General features: G+C 42.0%; 1 protein-coding gene across 1 annotated transcript in view; it reads right to left on the bottom strand.

Moving 5' to 3' along the window:
- Positions 1-54: 54 nt before the first annotated feature.
- Positions 55-21,909, bottom strand: part of notch2 (notch receptor 2) — a 48,306-nt gene continuing 26,451 nt past the window's right edge. The window contains exons 3-35 of the mRNA XM_044043854.1: positions 19,655-19,929; positions 18,951-19,158; positions 18,683-18,816; positions 18,163-18,285; positions 17,399-17,632; positions 16,764-16,919; positions 16,485-16,670; positions 16,159-16,272; positions 15,957-16,070; positions 15,562-15,795; positions 13,539-13,649; positions 13,244-13,436; positions 11,774-11,919; positions 11,564-11,677; positions 11,320-11,439; positions 11,045-11,197; positions 10,228-10,456; positions 9,932-10,133; positions 9,638-9,791; positions 9,296-9,480; positions 9,068-9,200; positions 8,613-8,864; positions 8,345-8,457; positions 6,755-7,290; positions 6,303-6,644; positions 6,032-6,174; positions 5,707-5,911; positions 5,461-5,545; positions 4,626-4,779; positions 4,225-4,544; positions 3,967-4,114; positions 3,618-3,715; positions 55-3,185 (exon numbers count right to left, since the gene is read on the bottom strand). Coding sequence (XP_043899789.1) covers positions 1,743-3,185; positions 3,618-3,715; positions 3,967-4,114; positions 4,225-4,544; positions 4,626-4,779; positions 5,461-5,545; positions 5,707-5,911; positions 6,032-6,174; positions 6,303-6,644; positions 6,755-7,290; positions 8,345-8,457; positions 8,613-8,864; positions 9,068-9,200; positions 9,296-9,480; positions 9,638-9,791; positions 9,932-10,133; positions 10,228-10,456; positions 11,045-11,197; positions 11,320-11,439; positions 11,564-11,677; positions 11,774-11,919; positions 13,244-13,436; positions 13,539-13,649; positions 15,562-15,795; positions 15,957-16,070; positions 16,159-16,272; positions 16,485-16,670; positions 16,764-16,919; positions 17,399-17,632; positions 18,163-18,285; positions 18,683-18,816; positions 18,951-19,158; positions 19,655-19,929 — 7,357 coding nt within the window. The 3' untranslated portion in view covers positions 55-1,742. The remainder of the gene's footprint in view (positions 3,186-3,617; positions 3,716-3,966; positions 4,115-4,224; positions 4,545-4,625; positions 4,780-5,460; positions 5,546-5,706; positions 5,912-6,031; positions 6,175-6,302; positions 6,645-6,754; positions 7,291-8,344; positions 8,458-8,612; positions 8,865-9,067; positions 9,201-9,295; positions 9,481-9,637; positions 9,792-9,931; positions 10,134-10,227; positions 10,457-11,044; positions 11,198-11,319; positions 11,440-11,563; positions 11,678-11,773; positions 11,920-13,243; positions 13,437-13,538; positions 13,650-15,561; positions 15,796-15,956; positions 16,071-16,158; positions 16,273-16,484; positions 16,671-16,763; positions 16,920-17,398; positions 17,633-18,162; positions 18,286-18,682; positions 18,817-18,950; positions 19,159-19,654; positions 19,930-21,909) is intronic.

Raw genomic sequence — 21,909 nt, 5'->3', positions numbered from 1 at the left:
TAGGTATAATGAGAAAACAGTATATACAGTATACATTCAAACAAATCACAAAGATAAAAGTCTACAAAGATCTGGATTTTATTTAAGTAAGCACATTTTTGGTTGATCATTTGTTTTTGTTTATTTCAACAAAGCAATTATTTCTTTCTACCTTACACAAATATTGTGACAACTACTTCATATAGCATGTATATTATAGGCTATTTGGTTAACAGAGTACAATAAAAAAAACATTTTATATACAGAACACAGAAACATCGCCTGGTATATGTAAGAGAACTAAAAATCACATCTTGTTAAAAATGGTAACTGTTAAAGCCAGGCACTGGGAATATTGATGAAACAAGAATAATTTGGTTTACAGAAACAGGGATGAGTCGTCAATAACACAGAGGCAACATTTTGAGTGTGCTGTGCATCTCTAAAGACTGCTCAAGTTAAATAAAAACAAAAATTTTAACTAAAAGTTCATTTTTGGCTTCATAAAACAAAATTTGGTCTTGGAGACACTGTTCATTTTTAAGTTTCAAAAGCGTGAATGATTGTCTGCGTTTACAGAGCAGTCACACGAAGCTATGCTCAACATCAACTTTCAGAAAGAAGGCTTAGAAAGAATTTAATGAACCGTATCCATCTCCAGACTAATTGTTTGCATGTACTTTGATTGAATCAGGATGATTTTAAAAAGGTGCAGAGATAGACTGATTGTAGTTAAGCAAAAGGCAAAACTGGTTAACGTGAAAACAATATTTGTATATAAAAAAGGCTTATGTACATTTCATTATACAACAAACATAACACAGTGGCACCACAGTACCAATGGGTGTGAAAAAATGTATGTATATTTCGAAAAAAAAAAAAAACATATTTGCAAAAATTTGGTTTTCAAATCAACTTTTCTTTCTTGCTGTAACAGGAACTGCCTTCAGACTGGTAAAACCACTGTACTCAGTAAAAACATGCCTTTGTGAATGTTTTCTTTCTACTCTGTTATTTTCTTGATTTGTCTTTCTAATCAAGCAACAAAAGCTGCACTTTGACACAGTAAAAAAATGCAATGAAAAAAAACAACAATATGGCAAATTTGTTTCGTTTTGCTTTGACAATAAACGCGTCAACTTAATATGACACTGTATTCAAAAAAGAACAGAAAAAAAAGAAAAAGAATAGAGTGAATGGTTTCAACCAGAAGTTAGTATCGGCAGGCTTATCTCATTTAACAACACATTAGGATAGAATATAGCAGAAAAAAAATAATGTCCTCCAAATATCATTGCAGAATGTCTGCAGTTCATCTCAACAGTCTGTTTAATACCAGCTGACCACAATCTGGTCGACGAGCTCCTTGTTGATCCCTCAGTTAAAAGTTTGTGTTACCGTGCCAACAGCCATAAAGAAAAGTCCTGACTTAGGCAGCAGAGAGTAGAGGACACTCAGCTCAGCTGGGATTCAAGGAACAACATGGAACAAGTGATCGTAGCTCATGACAAGACGCTGACTAGATGATTTTTGGTGACATGAACTTTTGATATCTAGCTGATAATACTCAACGTTTTAGAAACTATACACATTTTTTTTAAGTGCAAAGAAGAAAATATAAAAGGGGAGGTGACTGATTAAGAAAAGGGATAAACAAAAGTAACTAATAAGGTGAGAAAAGCACTGGATAAACATTGATGTGTGTTGTTATTTAACTACAAAGAACACCACAGTCTGTCTATTTGTGCTTTCCTCTGGCCGGCCTATGCAAACACCTGCATGTTTCCTAGCTGAGGCTGTTGAGAGGCCTGCTGCATCTGTTGCGATTGTGACTGGGGCTGCGCCTGCTCTGGAATGTGTGTGTGACGTGATGATGGCAGTGCGTGGTGGGGGTTTCCCAGAGGGGTGGGGCTAGTGGTGACGTCAGACCAGTCTGAGTTGGAGTGTGGCGAAGAGGATGACCATGGGTCAGGGGATTCTGGTGAAGGGGTGAGATACGGATGCTCGCTTGGTGGGTGAGCAGAGTGGCCGGGGGTGGTTCCCTCTGAGCCAGCAGTAGCGTAGCTGTGCTGGGAGGGGGGTGTGGGGTATTTATCCACAGGGCTCTGCATGGGTGGATAGGAGGGGAGCGGTCGAGACTGGCCTTCAATCCCTCCGTGGCTGACGTTGTGAGGGTGCGGCAGGGTGTGGGTGAGCCCGTGCCCAGCCATGCTCATCTGCTCAGACATCTGGTACATCATACTCGGGGTGCAGTGAAGGCGCCCTGTTGCCTGCTGGGGGTGACCCTGACTCTGGTTCTGCCCTTGGGACTGTGCAACTTGTACTTGCCCCGGCTGTGGCTGTTTCAGCATAGCCTGGCCTCCTCCAGGAGCCATCATCTGGAAGGTGACAATGGGTGGCAACTGCTCTCTGCTCATGGTGACATTCATGGGTGTCATCATCGGACCCTGGCCGTGATGTTGGCCAATGCCTGGGTGAGAACCCCCCATTTGGTGTGGTACGAGGCCAAACATGTGGCCACCATAGCCGTGTTTGGTCACGCCCACCCAGCCCTGCTGCTGTCCCAGCATGTGACTGACAGGGGGCAACATTGGTCTGGACGAGGGACTGCTCAGGAGAGGAGGAGAGTTTGCTGTTGTGGAGACAGTGCTGGAAACAACATCACCTGTGTATGAGTGTGGTGATTCCAGGGAGTCAACAGGTGACATGGTGACAGAGGTCTCTGGAAGTCCTCCTGCTGCTTTGACACCATTTGCACTCCCTCCTCCTGTGCCTCCCCCACTTCCTCCTCCCACTCCAGCTCCCACACCTGGCCCCTCACCTCCAGCAGGCTTCTTTCTTCTCTTGGTCTTCATGTCTTTAAGCTCCTTAGCTCCTCCGCCAACACCTCCCACTTTGGCCCCGCCACCCCTCCTGCTCTTCTTCCCCTGTGGCCCAGGGCGCATGCCGATGAAGCCTGCTCCATTTACACCACACATGACAGAGTTTCCTCCTCCACCCATATGGTTAGGCCCATTGTGTGGACTGTGAACCAGATTGTACTGGTCCAACAGGCGGACTATATCATGATGCATTCGTTCTTGAGCGGTGTCACGGGGCAGCCGATCCAGGTGATCAGTGATGTCACGGTTGGAGTAGTGGTCAAGAAGAACCTGTGCTGCCTCAAAGCTGCCCTCTCTGGCTGCCAGAAAGAGTGGAGTTTCTTCCTGAAGGACAAAGACAGGGAAATATGAGGAAAATGTTTCTTTTCTGTTTTTAGCCATATTTGAAATAAAATGCAGGTATGTAACTTGGTGTACAAATCCACAGCTGGTAAAAGAGATTGAAGTATTCCTATTCAAGCCTGAGTGATGAGTAAGATCTGATACACAAAAGATGGATTTTGGTTGTTTCAACTATACAGTTCAAATCAGTGTAAGTATCATTACTAAATGCTTAAACTTATCATGTGTTACAAGCTCCTTGTAGTTCTGTAGTCCGTATTATGTGGTTTTAATGTTACTTGATTCTTTTTCCGGTAAATACATTTTACTTTTATTTGAAATTGTATGGCTGTTATACAACTTGATTTGTTCAGAATCTGCACACAGGGTTGATGGCAAGGTTTAAAATAGCATGAATGAAAAAAGAGAACAGACCTTATTGTCTTGCATGTCACGGTTGGCTCCATTCTTCAAAAGCACAAGAGTGGCCTCCACATTATTAACTGCAGCTGCCCAGTGCAGAGCAGATTTGCCTAAAATGGTGGGACAGTGACAAAGAAGCACAGACATGTTAAGCAGAATAAGGTAATTCAATTTAGAGGACTTTCTTTCCTGTTGTCTAAGGAATAATTTATGTTCATGATCAGTAAAAATTTACAGACATAAATGTGACAGGTTTAAATGGATCAATCTGTGAACAGTGAACACGGTAGAGGCTGTAAAGATGACCAGTTTATCCAGTACAAAAAGAAAACATTTCACAAAACAAATATGGTTTCCCCACCGTGGTCATCTACAGCATTAATGTCAGCGTGGCAGTGGATCAGTTCTTCCACCATGCCCTCCACAGCCAGCCTGGCAGCCAGGATTAGTGGAGTCGTACCATCATTCATTCGGGCATCCAGTTCAGTTGCACGATTACGGATAAGAATCTGGGAGAAGATAAAGTTTTAGACACAAAACACATATTAAATAATGATTTAAGTTCATAGTTCAGAGTTCATCAGTTCATAAATCAAGTTCCAGTTTAGTGTCGTCTCACCTGGAAGACGCCCTGAGCATCAGCTGCCACAGCAGCGTGCATTGGAGTTCGGCCCATGTTGTCATGAGCGTTGGGATCAGCTCCCGCGTCCAGCAGTCTCGTAGCAGCATCGGCTCTAGCATAACGAGCGGCCAGATGAAGTGCCGTTTCTCCTGTGCGGTCAGTCTGGGACATCAGTGACGCTCCCTGAGAGATCAGGTCTGAGATGACACTAGGTCCTGGTTCGTCACCTCCACTCTCCTCCTCCTCGTCTCCGTGCAGGCTGCAGTCTGGGCCCCCACCATTACGTAGCGATGCCAACATCAGCGGAGTGAAGCCATCTGAGAGAGGAATCATTCATTATTAGACACATTACTAAAATGGCTCACACGGAAAAGTCTTGAGATAAGAACTATACTCACCAGGTCCTTTGACATTAACATCCAAACAGTCGGCGTCCAGGTCAGCTTGTGGGGGAGTGAGCCTTATGTCAGCAGCTTTGCGGTGCTGCAGGGTCCACTCCCTTCGGTCAATACATCCATCCATAGAGATAGGCAGCAGAGGTTTATCTTCAGTCTGAGAAAAACATCATCAGAACTTGAAACAACACCCAGAACCTTTCATCACAATTGACAGGTATACAAGGGGCATCAATATGGAAACAAGTAAGCCATTCCATCCATTGCAGTCCCAAATTGAACTGCTCACAGAAAGGTATCTTATGGCGTATTTCCACTGGCTCTACTCACTTCACCTCGCCAAGACACGGCACGGTTTAAGTAGCGTTTCCACTAGCATGGCGCCTATTTTTAGTGCCTGCTCCGGCGAGGTTCCAAAAGTGTGCTGAGTAGGTTAAAACTACATAACAATCCTAAAAACCTGGGTTAATCTCCAACAACGACCGGTAGTCTGGTGTAAAGTCACTAGTCACTTGTTTGTGTGTGTGTGTGTGTGTCGCATATAAAACAAAGTCACCACAGTTTCACGCAGCCGTGCAGTGATGACCCGCCTACGTTGAGTTGGTACTTTTTTTGTAGTGGAGATGCAACCTAAACCGTGCCGTGTCGTGGCGAGGCGATGCGAGGCGAGTAGAGCCGGTGGACTCCCATTGTCTACATCCCATCTTTCTTAAATGAACCTATTCTTACCTGTCCTGTCCTATCTGTAATTATCAAATATCCGTTACTAATAAAATATTTTTAACTACTTCAACACACCAGTTTTATTTGGACAACTTTGCTTTCTCAGTTCACTTACTCTTGGTTTCTTGGATGCGACCTCGTCTTCCAGCCATCTTTGACTTTGACATCCATCAATAGCTGCATCTTGGGTCTTAAAATTCCTGATGTGACAGAAAAAAAAGTTTAGACAGTAAAATTCCTATTTATAGTAAGACACAGCAGTGAAATTACTCCGATCATCTAAGTCACTCAGCAAATTACATGGTAACTGTTGTCACATATCCTGTTTTAACATAAGCTGCTAATCTTTACACCCACTCACTTCATGTCAAAGTCGTCCTGACCAACAGGCTCTCTTCTCTTGTCATTTTTATTGGCCATGAAGCCATCGGGAAGCCACAGAACACCTTGCTTGTGCTTCCTCTTGGCTGCTAGCATTCCCAGCACCAGGATAAGCAGGATAATAACCACTGCCACTCCAATCAGATACATCAAGTATGGTGTCTCTGAATACTGTGTCGGGTCACCTGGAAGATTCAAAGAAAGGTCAGCACATACCTGATGTTTTGTGGATTTAGGTTTGTTACATTAATAGAAAGTCAGAATAGGTTGAATTGAATTAACTCCTGTGTGGAAGGGCAACTTACTGTTAACAGACACTAGAGGGTAAGGCAGCTCAGCCTTGATGTGTGCTGCCGCGATATAAGATGCCGCCTCATTGGTGTTGGAGAAACAGTCAACAGAGCTCTGGGAGCATTCACGGTTGTCGATTAATAGGTGCACCTCAGAGCTGTAGGGACAAACGTGAAAACACAAAAACATTAACTGAGATTCAGTTAATTGTTTAACACAATTAAAAAAAAGGACTACATGAGAGTGAGAACAGGAAAAGCAGAAACACAAAAAAGCTATGCTTACCCAATAACCTCTTTCTCTAGCTCCCGTTTGTTTCTGCGCCCCTGAGTAAAGCGTTCCTGCGCCTCTTCATCCCCAAAGTAAGGGAACACCATTGGCATATTATTTTTATCTGTTTTCACACGCAGGTTTGTATGCAACAGGGCCCCCAAGGCACGCAAGAAACCCTTCATGTCGCCAAGTAGCTCCACAGGTTGCAGCCGAACCACAATGACCAGTGTGCCAAGTGCTGATTTGGGTGCAACGTCAGCAGAACAGTCCAGGCCATCCCAGCCACAAGCTTCCGTGTAACAGCTCTGGTCACAGATGCCATTTTGGTAGTGGTCAGCACAGTAGTCGTTATACCTGTATACGTAATACAAGAAGGATAGACATTAAGTGATTGGGCTTAAGATGTTTTGGATTTTAGATCTAGATCTAACAGCAAAGATTGAATAAAGCGGAGGGTCACATACTTGCAGGGGGCTGGTGAGGTATCCTGGCACTCAAAGCTGTCAAAGAGACACCCAGCGTTGTCACACTCCTTATCACAACGTCCATTCTTAAAGCGATCCCAGCAGGGAACTCTGGCAGTGCAGTTCACCCAAGGCTGTTGCCAGTTGAGAGAGCAGTCCCCTCCATCCCACTGGCACTCATAGTTGTTACACTGGTCATCACACACTCTGTCCCCTGCTTGCCGCTTACATTGTGGATACGGGCAGAGTGGTGGGCCTGGTATGCTTAGTTTTTCCTCACAAAGAGGTCCAGAGAAGCGCATGGTGCATCGGCAGCTGTACTGGTTTGGGTGGGAGTGGTCTTTAAAGCAGGTTCCTCCGTTTTGGCAGATCCATGGACACCCCTGTTCATTCTCACAGTGTAGCCCATTGAATCCTAGCGGACACTGGCAGTACGGGTGGCCAACTGGTGGCTCTACACAGTGCCCACCATTCTGGCAACGTAGCTTTGCACAGTTGCCTTCTTTTTCTGTGTCGCAGTTGAACCCAGTAAATCCCTTAAAAATAGAAAGTGAAGTGTGAGAGCAGCAAGGTCATTTTATAGGTAAGGCTTACATAAGCATTTGTCAAAAGTCTACAAAATGTCTACAAATTACTATATTTGAGGAACTGCAGTTTCTCCTGCAAAGCTGCTGCTTATCTACTTTACCTGAGCCATGGTGTGGCCCTCTGAAGCAAGCATGAGAATAACAGAGGGAGCAAGATGTTAGTACAGAGAAAAACAAGCACTTTGTGTGAAAAAAGGATTATTTTCTTGGAAAGCAGCAAAGGAAAGGAAACCAGACGTAATAGCATTCTGTCCTACTTTATGATGTTCTGAAACCGCACTCGTTAAAATATAAGGACTATCATCCTGTAGATGCTGTAGTCAACTAAGAAATTTAAATACTGTTTTATAGAACTTGTTTTGTGACCAAAACAAGTAAGTAGACTTCTGCGACTTCTGGTTTGTCATTTCCTGTAAGTAGTAGTAACAGACAACATGACAGATAACATGGCTTCTAGAAAAATAGGTATGTGCAGACACGGATTGCAATAACAGTTGGTATTAAGCGAAAGGCTTTAATTTGAGGAAACCACTGAAACATCCCTATGTCTGTTCATGTTACTTTGTTGACAATGCACCTACAGAAGTCCATCCAGTACCAGAGAAGTGGCTACACAATGAAACACCAGTAAAACGTCTGAGTTGGTGGAGCAGTAACAGCTGATATAGTTCTGTAATTAAAACCGGGTCATATTGCCTATTTTATTAATTCATTGTTTAATTTAATTCAGCCATCCACATCGAGGGACAGCACAAAATACTTTTTAAAATCCTCCATTATAAGAGGGCACTTACTCATGTCGTAAAAATCCAGTGTAAAAATCGGAAAAATTAAATATGCAAATCATTATTTCAAAGACTGTTGAGCACAGATATGATAATAATCGTAAAGCTACACACTGGAAGTGAATATATGACTAAACTGCAAAGCAATTGAATGACTGTGAGAGTTAACAGATTTAAACAGTGTTACTGTATTATTCTGGAAATGAGTGGAATCTTACAGAAGTACAGTAGCAGGTGTAGCCATGAACTGAACTCATGTTCATAGAGCAGATACCACCGTTGTGACATGGTCTAGAAAGACACAGATCCACCATGGACTCGCAGTGACGACCTAGAGAAACATGGGAAAAAATAAGTGAAATATTTAAACAAATAAAAAGGCATTTTCCTGACTTAACAGTGTACATACAAAGTAATACATTGCTGTTTTTTTTAAACATAAATGACTAGTTATCATGCTGTCCTTTTAAGCTACATTAAATGTACCCGTGTATCCATGGCGACAGCGACACTGGTAATTGTTAACCAGCTGCACACAGTCCAGGGTGCCGGGAGAATGACAGGGCCCAGACATGCATTCGTTGAGATCTCCCTCACAGTGCTCTCCAACAAATCCTGGAGGGCAGGAGCACGTATAACGGCCCACACCGTCCACACACTGTCCTCCATTCCGACAGCGAGGCTCCCAGGAGCCAGGTGCGGGTGCACAGTCATCCACATTCACTTCACACTGGAGCCCTACAGGGCAGACAACAGAGACATATCACTGTACACATCAACTAAAGAATTCACTTTTTACAAGAAAGCATTGCATATGCTCTTCATATGATATCACCAGTCAGATAATTAGATAACTCTTAAAGTTTAAAGGATTTTTTTTAACCGTTACTCTGTTAAATGTCAACCTACAGTATGTATGTGTATGCACGATGTAGTCTTACCGTGTGTTCCAGGTGGACAGACACAGGTGAAGCGGTTTATGAGGTTGATGCAGGTGCCTCCATGCATGCATGGCTTAGACTGGCATTCATCCACATCATACTCACAGTTCACTCCCTGGTAGCCTGGTTTACACTGTAGTAATGAAACGAGACAGGGGCAAGTGAGTCTTGTGTGCAGCGAGTAAAGCGCAAACCACGCATACAAAAACAGCTACAAACATAACTTACTATACACTCATATGTGCTCTGATAGTCCTTGCATGTAGCTCCATTGCGACAGGGGTTAGACTGGCACTCATCAACTGTCTCTTCACAGTAGCTGCCTGTGTATCCGGGTTGGCAGTTACAATTATGGGACTTACCCACATTTATACACCGTCCGGCATTCTTACACACATTCTCCACTTCCACACCTACAGTGATTAGGGGGGGAAAAAACAAGTGCATTTGGTGAACACTGGAAACTGATTGCTAGCTTCTTCAAGATTTTATCTGATTACGTCAGACCGTCTATAAGAATTCACTATCACGTTATATGTGCATTATTCAAATCTAGAAGCAGTTACTCACCTTTCGTGGCAGCAAAGTCCTGGCAGGACAAGTTAGGAACGTCACAGTAAAGTCCTGTCCATCTCACAGGGCAATGGCAGGTCCAGAATGTTGTTGTCTGAGAGCAGAAGCCACCATTGTGACAGCGCACCTGGCTGCACAGGTTAACAAGGTTCTGTGTGCATCAAAGGAAAAGGAGAAAAGTAAAAGTTGTTACAAAGACAAAAGAGAAAATACACTGCATCTGGCACATGGCTTACACACTTTATCTGCACACTCACTCTGCACAGTTGCAGTGATAAAAGGATTACTTACCTGGCAGTTCTGTCCGTTGTATCCCACAGAGCAGGTGCAACGATAGGTGCCCAGGCCGTCAGTGCAAGTCCCTCCGTTCTTACAGGGCTGGGAGTCGCATTCATTCTGCTCATATTCACAGAACTTCCCATAAAAACCAGGACGGCAACGACAAGAGAAGGTGTTGATGTCATCAATGCAAGTCCCGTTATTTAGGCAGGAGCTGAAGATAAGGGAGTAAATAAAACATAAGTCATCGCAGGGGATACAGCAGAATTCTACAATACATACTGTAGCTTAAGAAATAACTGACTCACCTCTCAGTACACTCAAGGATGTTGTGTTCACAAAGGATTCCATCAAAGCCTGGTCGACACTCACACACAAAGCTGTTGACATAGTCCCGGCAGATGGCACCATTCCTGCAAGGCTGGCTGGCACACTCATCCACCTCAATCTCACAGCGATCTCCTTCAAAACCTGCACGGCAGTCACACGAGAAACTCCCAACATCGTCCAAACAAGAGCCTCCATTCAAGCATGGGTCTAAAGAGGGGAGAAGAGAGGGAAGAGCGTGACGTGACCAAAAATGTATTTCAGTAGCAATGAATGAGTAAGATGTCACTGACTGTTTGACTGGAATTATATGAGCAATAAATCCATCTTAACATTAACATGATCATGTGTCTGAAACTTTTACACCTGTACAGACTTGTACCCATGGGTAACTCAACATCTCTGGGGACTTTCCATGCTGCTCTGTACTGGAATTATCTCCAGTCTCCAAAGATTATTACTTAGGTGTCCTAATACAGGGACATAACTAGAGGTGCAGATTACACTGGGTCTGTGTAGCTACAAACAAGGTAGTCTTGCATAGCCAAACCCCTGTGTTAGGACTTGTCTTGGTGGAACAATTGCATGTCAATTATGTGATTCACCAAATCTTTGACAAATGTTGTCCTTTTCAGCTTGCTGCCACCTTAGAGGTTGTCATTTTCTGAAGTGAAGAGGGTTTTTAAAAAGGCATCAGGCCAGAAGTATAAAGGGAAGTAAAATTATACACAAGACACATGGCCAATGGGTGGGTCTGAGTATTGACACAGTGACAGAAATAGCTGAAGTGAAACTCACTGGGTGAGCAGTCGTCAATGTCTATCTGACAATTGTGTCCACTGTATCCAGTTTGACATTTACACGTGTAGCTGCCAGGGCTATTCATGCAACGACCCCCATTTTTGCAAGGATTCTTTTTGCATTCGTCCACATCGTCATTGCAGCGTTGACCTATACAATTAGGAACAAAAAGATATACAATATTACAGGATGACATGACTGCACTCAGGCACATTGTATCATTTTCTCCCTCCTCACACTTAAATCACCATAAGTCACAGGTAGATACATACCTTGCCTGCCAGTGGGACATCGACAGGTGAAAGAGGTGTAGTCTGCAGATGGATGACACACACCTCCGTTCTCACATGGATGAGAGGCACAGGGAGCCTGCTCCACTTCGCAGTGTTTCCCTATTTTAGCACACATTTCATTAAAAAGAATGTGAATGAATAAACCGTATTTGCTAAAATGACATTCACTGCATAAACTATTGAATTGATTCAAGATGGATATTAATATGATGGTATCACTAACCAGTGAACGGCAGGCTACACTGGCAGGTGTAACTGTTAACTCCATCGATACAAAAGCCATGGTTACGACAGGGTCCAGACGCACATTCATCAATGTTCTTCTCGCAGTTCACACCTGACGAGAGAGAAAGGGTGACTCAGTTATTATTTTTTCCCAAATGTCTACTTCGATATAACAATAAATAAATAATGCTATTATTGATGGTATTACCTCTGAATCCAAGTTGGCATTGACAAGTGTAGCCATTATGTCTGTCCAGACAACTGCCGCCATTTAGGCATGGGTTAGGCTGGCATTCATCCTTTTCCTTTTCACAATGCTGTCCCATCCAGCCAGCTTCACACTCGCAGTGGTACCTTTACACACAGGGGAAGCAAGCGTGTGTTAAAAGGGAAAAATTAGGTAAAGCTAATACTTGAATTATGAGAAAATACAATTATGTGCAGAAGTCTTGTGTTGTTATGTCTGTCAAATTCTGTGATCATTGACATTTGGATTGGGTGTTGACTGAGAGTTGGTCTTATACATCAGCATGAGTATAACTCATGAAACGTGTATGTTATGCTCAAGCATGTCCAAGGCTGCAGAGTGCTACAAAAATGTTTTCGTTTGATGACACTGGTACACCTAACATCTCCAGTTAATCATACAATGATCACTGTGTGTCAACAGAATCAACACTGATGACTTGTCACAAATTTATTCTGTCTTTATTGTCTTTAAATATTGATCAGTTCATTCACCTCCCTGCCCTGCAGCACTCTCTACACACACAGACCAGTCTAACTGTGGTTCCCACCCCTAGTCATCATGGACTGACAATATACTCACTACAGTAGACCACACTACACCACAATATAGTATAGTAGTCATATATACAGTAGTATAGTAGTTTCACTTTTTTTTTTTTCATATCATTGGAGTTAGTTCGTAATTATTTACCATTTTGTTTATTGAGTGTTTGTAATCTGCCCTATATGCCATATAACCATTTCAAAACAATGAGGAATTTCCCTGTTGATCTAACCAGTGAAGCAACGTCATCATTTGATGTGGGTGAGTGTGTTTGTGGGTATACTTCATCCATCACTCCATCTTTCCATCCACTATCAACTGCTTATCAGAGATAGTGTTGTGGGGTCATAAGACTATATTTGTGCTTCAAATGAAGACAAATATGTACCTACACCGCATTCTTCTTTACAATAATTTATATAAGAATGAATGTATAAAGGAAATGGCAAAGAACCAACCCTTAAAAAGTGGTGCTGAAGGTGGCGCATTGAAAAATGTTGTGCTAAATGTTGTGCTAATGCACCTCGCAACCGCGGTAAACAAAGTTAGACTAGAGCCCTGATGTCTTGAAGAAAGCAGGCATAATAGACCTTTTTCACAGACGATACTTTTGTAAGTGTAAAGATAGGTCGCACTATATACTTGATACTATTACCCTGTGGAAAAGTTTATATTCTGAACAATTAATTAACTATTAATTTTAAACTGAAGTTCCAATAAAGTTATTGATAATACTTAACAATACTTAATTGTTAAGTGTTGATGTTTAGCAGGAACAAATTTGGAAACACAGCATGTGATTTTGACTATTTGCCCAACAACTTTGGTTATAAATCATTTAACTTCTTATAAATGCTGTGTAACTAGTTTATGCTGACAGCCTACCCATGTTGTTGTTCAACACATTCTCCATGCACACAAGGCTGAGGAGCACAATGGTCTGTCCCAGACAGGCACAAAGGGCCATGGGTGCTGGGTGGGCACAGGCAGTGAAATCCATTGACTTTGTCCAAACAGCTCCCGCCACTCATACACGGGTTTGAGAGGCACTCATTGATCTCCACATCACATTTATCGCCTAACACAGAGAAATAAAAAGAATGTTAAGTGTTTTATAACCACTTCATTCCTAAAACATTTTTGAATGTTTTCTGTTTTACTGGACTTTAGAATGACGTACCTGTGTATCCTGGGGAGCACACGCATTTGTACTCGTTAATCCCATCCTGGCACTCTCCATACTCACAGGGGTTGCTGGCACAATCATCTTCATTAATCTCACAGTTAACCCCTGAAGACAAACACACATAATAATCACATGACTTTTGGTAAGAGATTAGTAAAAAAGATGCATTAAGAGTGAAGTTAAATTAACTGGGGAAAAAGGGTGGGAAAAACATGTTTACCACCAGAGGGAGTAAGACGCCATATGAAGTAAGTTCACCAAGACATGAAAAAAGGTTAACAAAAATGGAGATGGACCTTGAATTGAGCGGAGGAGTAATTCAAGTTTGGCATAATATGTGAGAGGTACATTTCAGTGGGAGAAGGCAAGAGAGAGTGAAGAGAGGAGAAACAAAAAGAGAGGTAGAGAGAAGTCGACAACAGAACGAGGCACATCAAAGGAGAGGAAGTGAGGGCATAAAACCTCAAAGTGAGACCTGACAGGGTGACCTGATGCCAGTTCTGGTAAAGTGAGTACAGTACATGCTCCAGTACCAGGCCTCAGGGTGATACAACACACTGAAGTGATCTTACTAATCCACAGAGCAATGTGGAGTAGCACCACTCCACCCTGACTTGTGACTGCTAACACACATGACAAATGCTCTTAACTTCACAATACACTGAAAGCTGTACAGGAAGCTCAAAGGTGTGGGGGATGGAGGGCTTTATATTCTATTAACGCCGTTCTCTCAAAACGAGAACACTCTCAGAGGCAGAATAATGCAACATAAACAGATCATTTAGAAAAGAGGTACTCAATTGTTTCTCAACTAAAAAAATAAAAATATAGACCTAGACACATTATGATCATTTCAATGGATGGATCTGGAAACTTTGCATAGACCCCACTGGGACTGTATTACAGGCTCTAAAGGGTTCCCACACCCCTATTTGAAAACCTATGATTTTAGAGACATTAACAACAAAATAGCTAGTCATTTTAGATTTCAGAGAAGTGCTGTGTTGCAATGTGCAAGAGGAACTGAACACAACAAAATGTTTGGTGTTCATTGTTTAGTCTGTGTGGTTGCTATAGTAGCCAGATACACATGTCTCAAACTAGAGGGTGGAAGATACAAGGAGAAAACATCTGCATTTATACCAGTATGACAGATGTTTCAGAGTGACTTGTTATCTCTTTCTGTATTCACACTAGGTACATTTTCTCAATGAATAATACAGCCCTTAAAGCTAGGGCGTGTAATGTTTTTATTTCTGAAAAAACTTTATCATCGCCTAGGAGGTTACGTTTTTCTGACATTGTCTCTTTGTTTTTATTTAATCTTTGTGAGCAGCAAAGAAAGCAAAAATAAGGTGATCCAGATACAGTGAACTCGGCAGAATGTTGTGTTCTCTGGGTGCTTTCTCCAGTCTTACATGGAAATCCTATTCACATCCTGAAAAATAAATAAATCTGGTCCAAAAACGTTCATTCAAGCTCACAAAATTATACTCTGACTACATCCTTTTCTCAGCTAGAGTAAGTTTGTTTACCTTGACAGTTTTAACTGCATGTTTTCAAACGTACCTGAGGGACAAAGGAGTAACACAGAGAGGTTTTGAATCTGAAGGTAAACGAATGTAGTCAGAGTATAATAAATAAAGCTGTCTGGAAAAAAGAGCTGGTGTTATATGGGCCTTGTAATTCTGTAATAGAGACAACCAATTTTTTTAAAAGACCTTCTGGCATCCATGTCTGTCACCAACTGTTATCAACATCAAAACACAAAGACATACACTGCTGATGCAGAGACAATAATCAATTAACCAATGAGTCACAGACAAATAGAAGAGAAAGTTCAGCAAATAATTCCTGTTCCAGTACAGGCGATTACAGCCTGCTATTGCTAGCATTTCCAACATATAAAGAGGATTTTTATATGCCTGCTTCCATTAACCAAGTTTTTCTTTTATTAACAAAAACAGTTTGACTTGTCTCAAAATACAGACAATAATTAATTACTCCAAGTACTCACCTAAAGTCCCTGATGGGCAGTTACACTGGTAGGCATTGACCAGATCGATGCAGCGTCCTCGGTTCTGACAAGGGTTGCTGTGGCATTCTTTGACTTGGATATTACAGATGGAGCCTGTGTAACCTGCGTAGCACTCACAGGAGTAGGTGGCGATGCCGTCTTTACACAGACCATGGTGGCAAGGCTCTGGCAGACAGTCATTGATGTTCTCCTCACAAAGCGGGCCAGTGAAGCCTAGGGGAGGACCAAAACAATTGCTTTATGGACTATGAGACGATTTCAGATTATTTTTCAGGTCAAATCCTTGTATTTAATGCACAACAGCAGTGGTGGCTAAAATAATCTGAATTAGGCCCATTTCTTTTACACTTCAGATACTTTTTTTTTCCTTTTACCTTCAGCACATTCACAGTCATATCCATTGGGTCGGTCAATACACTTGGCTCCATTTAAACAGGGTGTGCTGGAGCACTCATCAATGTCTATCTGACACGTTTCACCGCTGAAGCCTGAAAACCAAACACAGAAACACACGATGAACATAGTACCGATTTATTAATAACATTAATCAAAGAGCACCAAGTCATGTGAACCAACCTGCTGGGCACTCGCAGACAAAGCGGCTGACCTGGTCCAGACATTCACCCTGGTTCAAACAAGGGGAACTGAGACACTCATCCACCTCTATCTCACAGTGAGTCCCCTCAAATCCTGCACAGATATAACAGAGGAGTCATTCTCATGACCAAATGCACTTAATTATCTGGAACATCCAGTTTGTGACGCATACTATCATCTCATTGTAATCCAAAAAAAACACCTTTCTGTCTCCAAACAATAGACAATTTCTGCACTTTTTAACATTATCTTTTTGTGTAATTTAATGAACTGATAAGTAATACATATTTCTCCAGTAAATGTACCAGGCATGCAGATGCAGGTGTAATCGCCAATGCGATCCAGGCAAGTGCCATCATTCTGGCACGGGCTAGAAGCACATTCGTTGACATCTTGTTCACAACGAGGTCCAGCGTAACCCCTAACACAGTTACAGGTGAAGGAACCATCAGTGTTGACACATTGGCCACCATGCTCACAAGGGTTGGTACCTGAGGGGGAAAGGAGGAAAGAAAAAGGGTTCAAATCTGAAGGTCAAGCAAGTTATATATGTACAGAAGAAGAGGGGTAGTGTTCTTTCTTACCAATGCTGCATTCATCTCTGTCCGTGTTGCAGGTGCTGCCTGTATAACCAGGTGGGCAGTTACAGTTGAACATGCCACTGATGGGGTTGGTGTCACACTGAGAGCCCTCTCTACAGGGGTTACTGATACATGCATCATCTCTATGGCACAGCAAACCTGTGAAGAAGAATGTGTTGGCAATCAATAAATAAAAATATGTTTGTCCTGTGCTGAGACAATAAAATGTAATCAGAGTATATTCAGGATTGTGCCCAGTACAAAGAAAAGGACAATTTAATGGACCTCTGTTACAAGGGAGTGGTTTTTTTATGACAAGGATTAATCCAAGAGGAGTCACTAAACAGTTGGCTGAAAGAGGCAATCTATTCTTTTCATTGAAGAAAAAGCGTCTCATGAATTAAGGAGTTTATTAATTAAAGCTGTGCGATCACTTGAATAGCTGTTTGTTGAGTCTCATCCATAAGTCGTTGAATTTTAATGTTTTGTGATCTCTGTTGTGAGAGAGATGGATAAATACACACTTAATTCACAACAGATGACTAGCTTTCCATGTCTGAAACACTATGACATGTTTTTTGTGACATTCAATCTTAACTGTATTTAAAAAAATTGGTGGTTACCCACAACTGGCTCACCTGTCTTTCCATGAGGGCAGACACAGATGAAAGAGGCAACACGGTCAATGCATGTGGAGCCTTGGCTGCATGCAGCTGTAGCACAGTCATCAATGTTTTTAGAGCAGTCGGGGCCACTCCAGCCATTAACGCACACGCAGACGTAGCTACCAATGAGGTTGCTGCATGTACCACCATTTTGGCAAGTGTTGGGCTGCAGACGACATTCATCCACATCCTCTGTGCAGCGTTGACCTGTGGAGGAGCAGGTAGGAAGGTAAAAAGGGGAAGAAGACATTTTTTTTTAGAATATACTGAAGGTTTTCTATCTTGAGAAGTTTTTGTGTTGTGTTTTTTTTAGTTTTTTTTTTTATTACGGCGTTATGTTAGCTTAGCTACCCTAGCTGATGTATGCATGTTTGTTTTGTAAATGGCAACCTTGCACATGGCACACAAGTGTGTTGGCAGAGTCACACCTTGTGCAAGGAACAAGGACATGTGAGGAAAAGTAGGAAGTATGATATCAAAACATACCACATGAAAGGATACCAGCTCTAAATAGAAAAGGTATTTCATGATGAAAATTGTTGTAGGCACCAGAAACCTCCAGCTTTAAGATGTTTCAGCTTTTCTTCGATCACATATCCAGTTCAGACACATGCAGTGTCTTAATGTGTTTAATACAGTATCTTATGTGGATTTGAGATGGTAACATTATGTACTCTGCCACAATAAAATACAAACTAATGTGTTCAAATAGAGTATAATACAGCAAATTCCCTTACCAGTCCACTCTGGTGGGCATTGACAGTTGTAGGTATTGACTCCATCCATACAGGTTCCTCCATTTGCACACTGATGGCCAGGACAGTCATTAATGTTGTTCTCACAGTTAGTCCCATTGAAACCTTGCACAAACGAAAAGACAAACAAACATTAATTAAATTGTTCTTTGCTGTCAAATATACTTGCTTGAATACGATGCCTTCTAGAAACAGAAGTAAGACATAATGGGCTGGTGTAGTGTTTGAACAGCTGTGTGTTTGATTGTTGTGTCTACTTAACTGTAGCAAACTGCAGTGTGTTTAATATAGCACAGAAGACAGGATCATAATGTTTGCACTGTAAACATAATGTAACAATTGAGAAACTCTAGATAATACTTTTCACTCTGTCATCATTTACTCCTCTTCTCTGAAATTCTGCTTTCCCTTTCTCTCACCGGGCTGTGATGTGGATGGTTGGCGTTTTGAATGTGGTGAAAAATCAAAGAAATTCAGGCTTTCATAATCTAAATTCTCTCACCTGGAAGGCAGTGGCAAGAGTAGCTGGTTTCAGATGTCTGGTGGCAAGTGCCTCCATTTAAGCATGGTGAAGGCGAGCATGGGATGTACGAGCTTTCACAGTGTCGGCCCGTAAAACCCGAGACACAAACACACCTGTAGCAATGAAAAGAGTCATTTTCATTTGCATTTCTTTCAGTCTTTACAGTGGACATCAGAATGTAGTATTACATATTCCAGTCCAGATACTGACAATTTCTGAATTGGATTATGATAAACGAGATTCATACTTGTAGGAGCCAGGGGTGTTGAGGCATACTCCTTCATTTTGACATATGGAGGGCGTGGTGGCACATTCATTTGTGTCATTAAGACAGCGAGGACCTGTGTAGCCAGGAGGACAGGAACATGTGTAACTACCAGCAGATGGAGAGCTGCACTTTCCACCATTGCCGCAGGGACTGGACAGACAGCTGTCTTCATGCTCACACCGTGGACCTGGGAATAAAAACAAAGCAGAGGACAAAGACATTAGCATGAGCACTTTAGTTGTCGTTTGTGTCATTTTACAAATGTTTAAAATAAGGTTGGGAATATTAACCCTTGATTGGTTCACAGTATAATGATAATTATAAGATACCTTTTTTCAGAGTTGCTTTTATTTCATCAGTCAGTGTGGGCCAAAAATAAAACTGTTTAAATGCAGTGAGGCAACTGAAGCAACTTTAGTCCATCTTTAAAAATCCAGGATCTACATCTGGATCTTGCACGTAGATCTTAATCTTGTTAATCCCCACATGGACTGACGTTAATTTACTTTTATTTTCTGTGTAATGTTTTGAGATCACAGGAGGAAGTAATAACAGGACTGTCAGCATTAGCTTAACATAGCCTCCTGCAATGCAAACAAGTTAATTAAGGTCGAGTTGTGAAACAGAAGTCAGACATCACTGCCTTCGTGGCAAAACCTCTCAATAGACAAACAGTGCTATACCTGTCCATCCTCTGGCACACACGCATTTATACTTGTCGAGGGACAGCAGGGTGCAGACTCCTTGGTTGGCACAGGGGTTGTTGGGGTAACACGTGGAGTTTTGGGGAGTCTGGCAGTGCTGGCCAATGAAGCCTAGAGGACAGGTGCAGGTTGCACTGCCAGGTACAGGTACACCAGCTGATATGGACACTGAGCAGTTCCCTCCATTCAGGCAGAAGCCAGGCTGACATGGATCCTTGTGTTGGCAGTACTCACCCAGGAAGCCAGGTGCACACCTGGACACACACACAAAACCACAAATATAAGTGAGGGTGCATCCAATATATAAGCATTCCAAGTCACTTATTCCTTAATACAGACGATGGAGCTTTAATAGAATTACACAAATACACAAGTATGTGTGGGTGTGTGTGTGAGAGAGAGAGAGAGCGAGAGAGAGAGAGAGAGAGAGAGTATGTGTATCTGTTTGCATTTGTGTTTGACAGAGACAAACACACAAAACAAAAGGGTGAGTTTCAGGTACATGAATGTATTGTTATGTACCACATCAGACAAGTGCTGCAGAGATCTGCTCAACATTGCTGTAGTATGCGCACAAGCACACACACACATCAAAGACTATCAGATGAATTACTACTGATACAGTCTTGTCACTGCACTGTAATGATCTAAACAACAGTCTGTGGGGCACCACACTAGGACGAGTATTAGCAAAATACGAAAGTTGTGGAGAAAGACTAATTGTTCGTTCAAATACTGAACCATGTAGGAAATTGTTATTTACCGGTTTTCATTAAATTACTTTTTCCGAATAGACAAACAGTATGATGCTATATTTTGTGCAGAGAATGACCATTTTGACAGGAAGTGTATTTTGAACACCAGATTTATTTATGCCACATTTGGAACTGTTTACAAACAAACAGGACCTTCCTCAAATCTTTAACCTGTCTGACAAACATCCTACAGTGTGTCCTGAAGCACTGAAGGGTTAAAGTTACAGCTCATGAATCAAGTAAGCTCCCCTCTTCCATGTTTCATTCCCAGGTATTTATTTTCCTTTTATTTTATTAATTAAATTGAATAAGCATCAGCTTATCATCCCTACATGCTGAATTTAAATCTTTTTTGTGAAGCGATTTTCCTGGTCCTTAGTGCCAATTTAATGTCCTTTATGTCACCGCTGATATGCAAAGGCCTTAAGAGCTCTATTATAACGATCAAATAAAAGTTGTAAATGGTTGTACTTATTAGTCTTCATTACTAATGAGTGTGTTTTATGCAATGCAACAACTAGGTGTGTTTGCACCTTGGTGGATTGCCATCATATTGGCAGATTTGCCAAGAAACTATTTAGAAACTCAATGCTGGGCTGCGGCTCTGTAAACCCTGTTAAGAGGGTTAAAGTGGGGTCAGTGATGGCAAAGAAGAAGTTCAAAAGCAGAAGGATGTGAGGTTGAGTCATCTGGAAGTTGTTGACTGAAGCCTGGTAGAAACTAAAAACAACAAGTGGGAAGCACAAGCAAAATTTTTGAGCAAAGTTATGTGTGAGCAATATTTTTGCCAACAGGACAGTAACGCCCCATAGCATGCCAATACGGATGAGTGGCAAAGAACTAGAAAAGCTACACATTACAATCAGTGAATTATCCAATCAGGTGTGACTGTTCTTCCATCCACTTATTCATCACCTTATTCTTTTGATTTCTTCAAAGTGTTTTAGCTGTGTGCTGAGCAGTGGGTAGGAAATTACAATATTACACAACATGTGCACTCGGGATGTAATCAGAGACAATGTTCCCTCCGTCACTTTCTATTCCTTTGTTTGTTCTCAGACCCTCCCACTTTCACTTCTCTTGTGTGTGACAGTATTTGGTCAGAGGTCTTATTTAGTTACTGAACAAAAAATGTTAACAGTCAGATAATTTCCTGTGTATGTTATTTTGTTCATTCATTTTCACGTGTGTGTGTGTGTGTGTGTGTGTGTGTGTGTGTGTGTGTGTGTGTGTGTGTGTGTGTGTGTGTGTAGGGCACATGGCAGACACGCTGTCTGGGGACTGAGGGCGACTAAGCGACATGCTGCCTCTTAGACAGGCCTCTAAACCCACCTCCCTAGAGGAGCTCAGGTAACATAATAGGAGAAAAGAGTACAGCTCACAGTATCTGACACACACAACACACACACACAAACTGACATGTGCAGGCAAACTAAAATCGAAAGGAAAAGAATAATATTGTTTTACAAATGCGGTATT

The sequence above is a fragment of the Solea senegalensis genome, linkage group LG14, assembly GCF_019176455.1.
Source record: "Solea senegalensis isolate Sse05_10M linkage group LG14, IFAPA_SoseM_1, whole genome shotgun sequence".
Taxonomy (NCBI): domain Eukaryota; kingdom Metazoa; phylum Chordata; class Actinopteri; order Pleuronectiformes; family Soleidae; genus Solea; species Solea senegalensis.
Note: the sequence above shows the minus strand (reverse complement) of the source record. Positions and strands in the feature narration are given on the sequence as shown.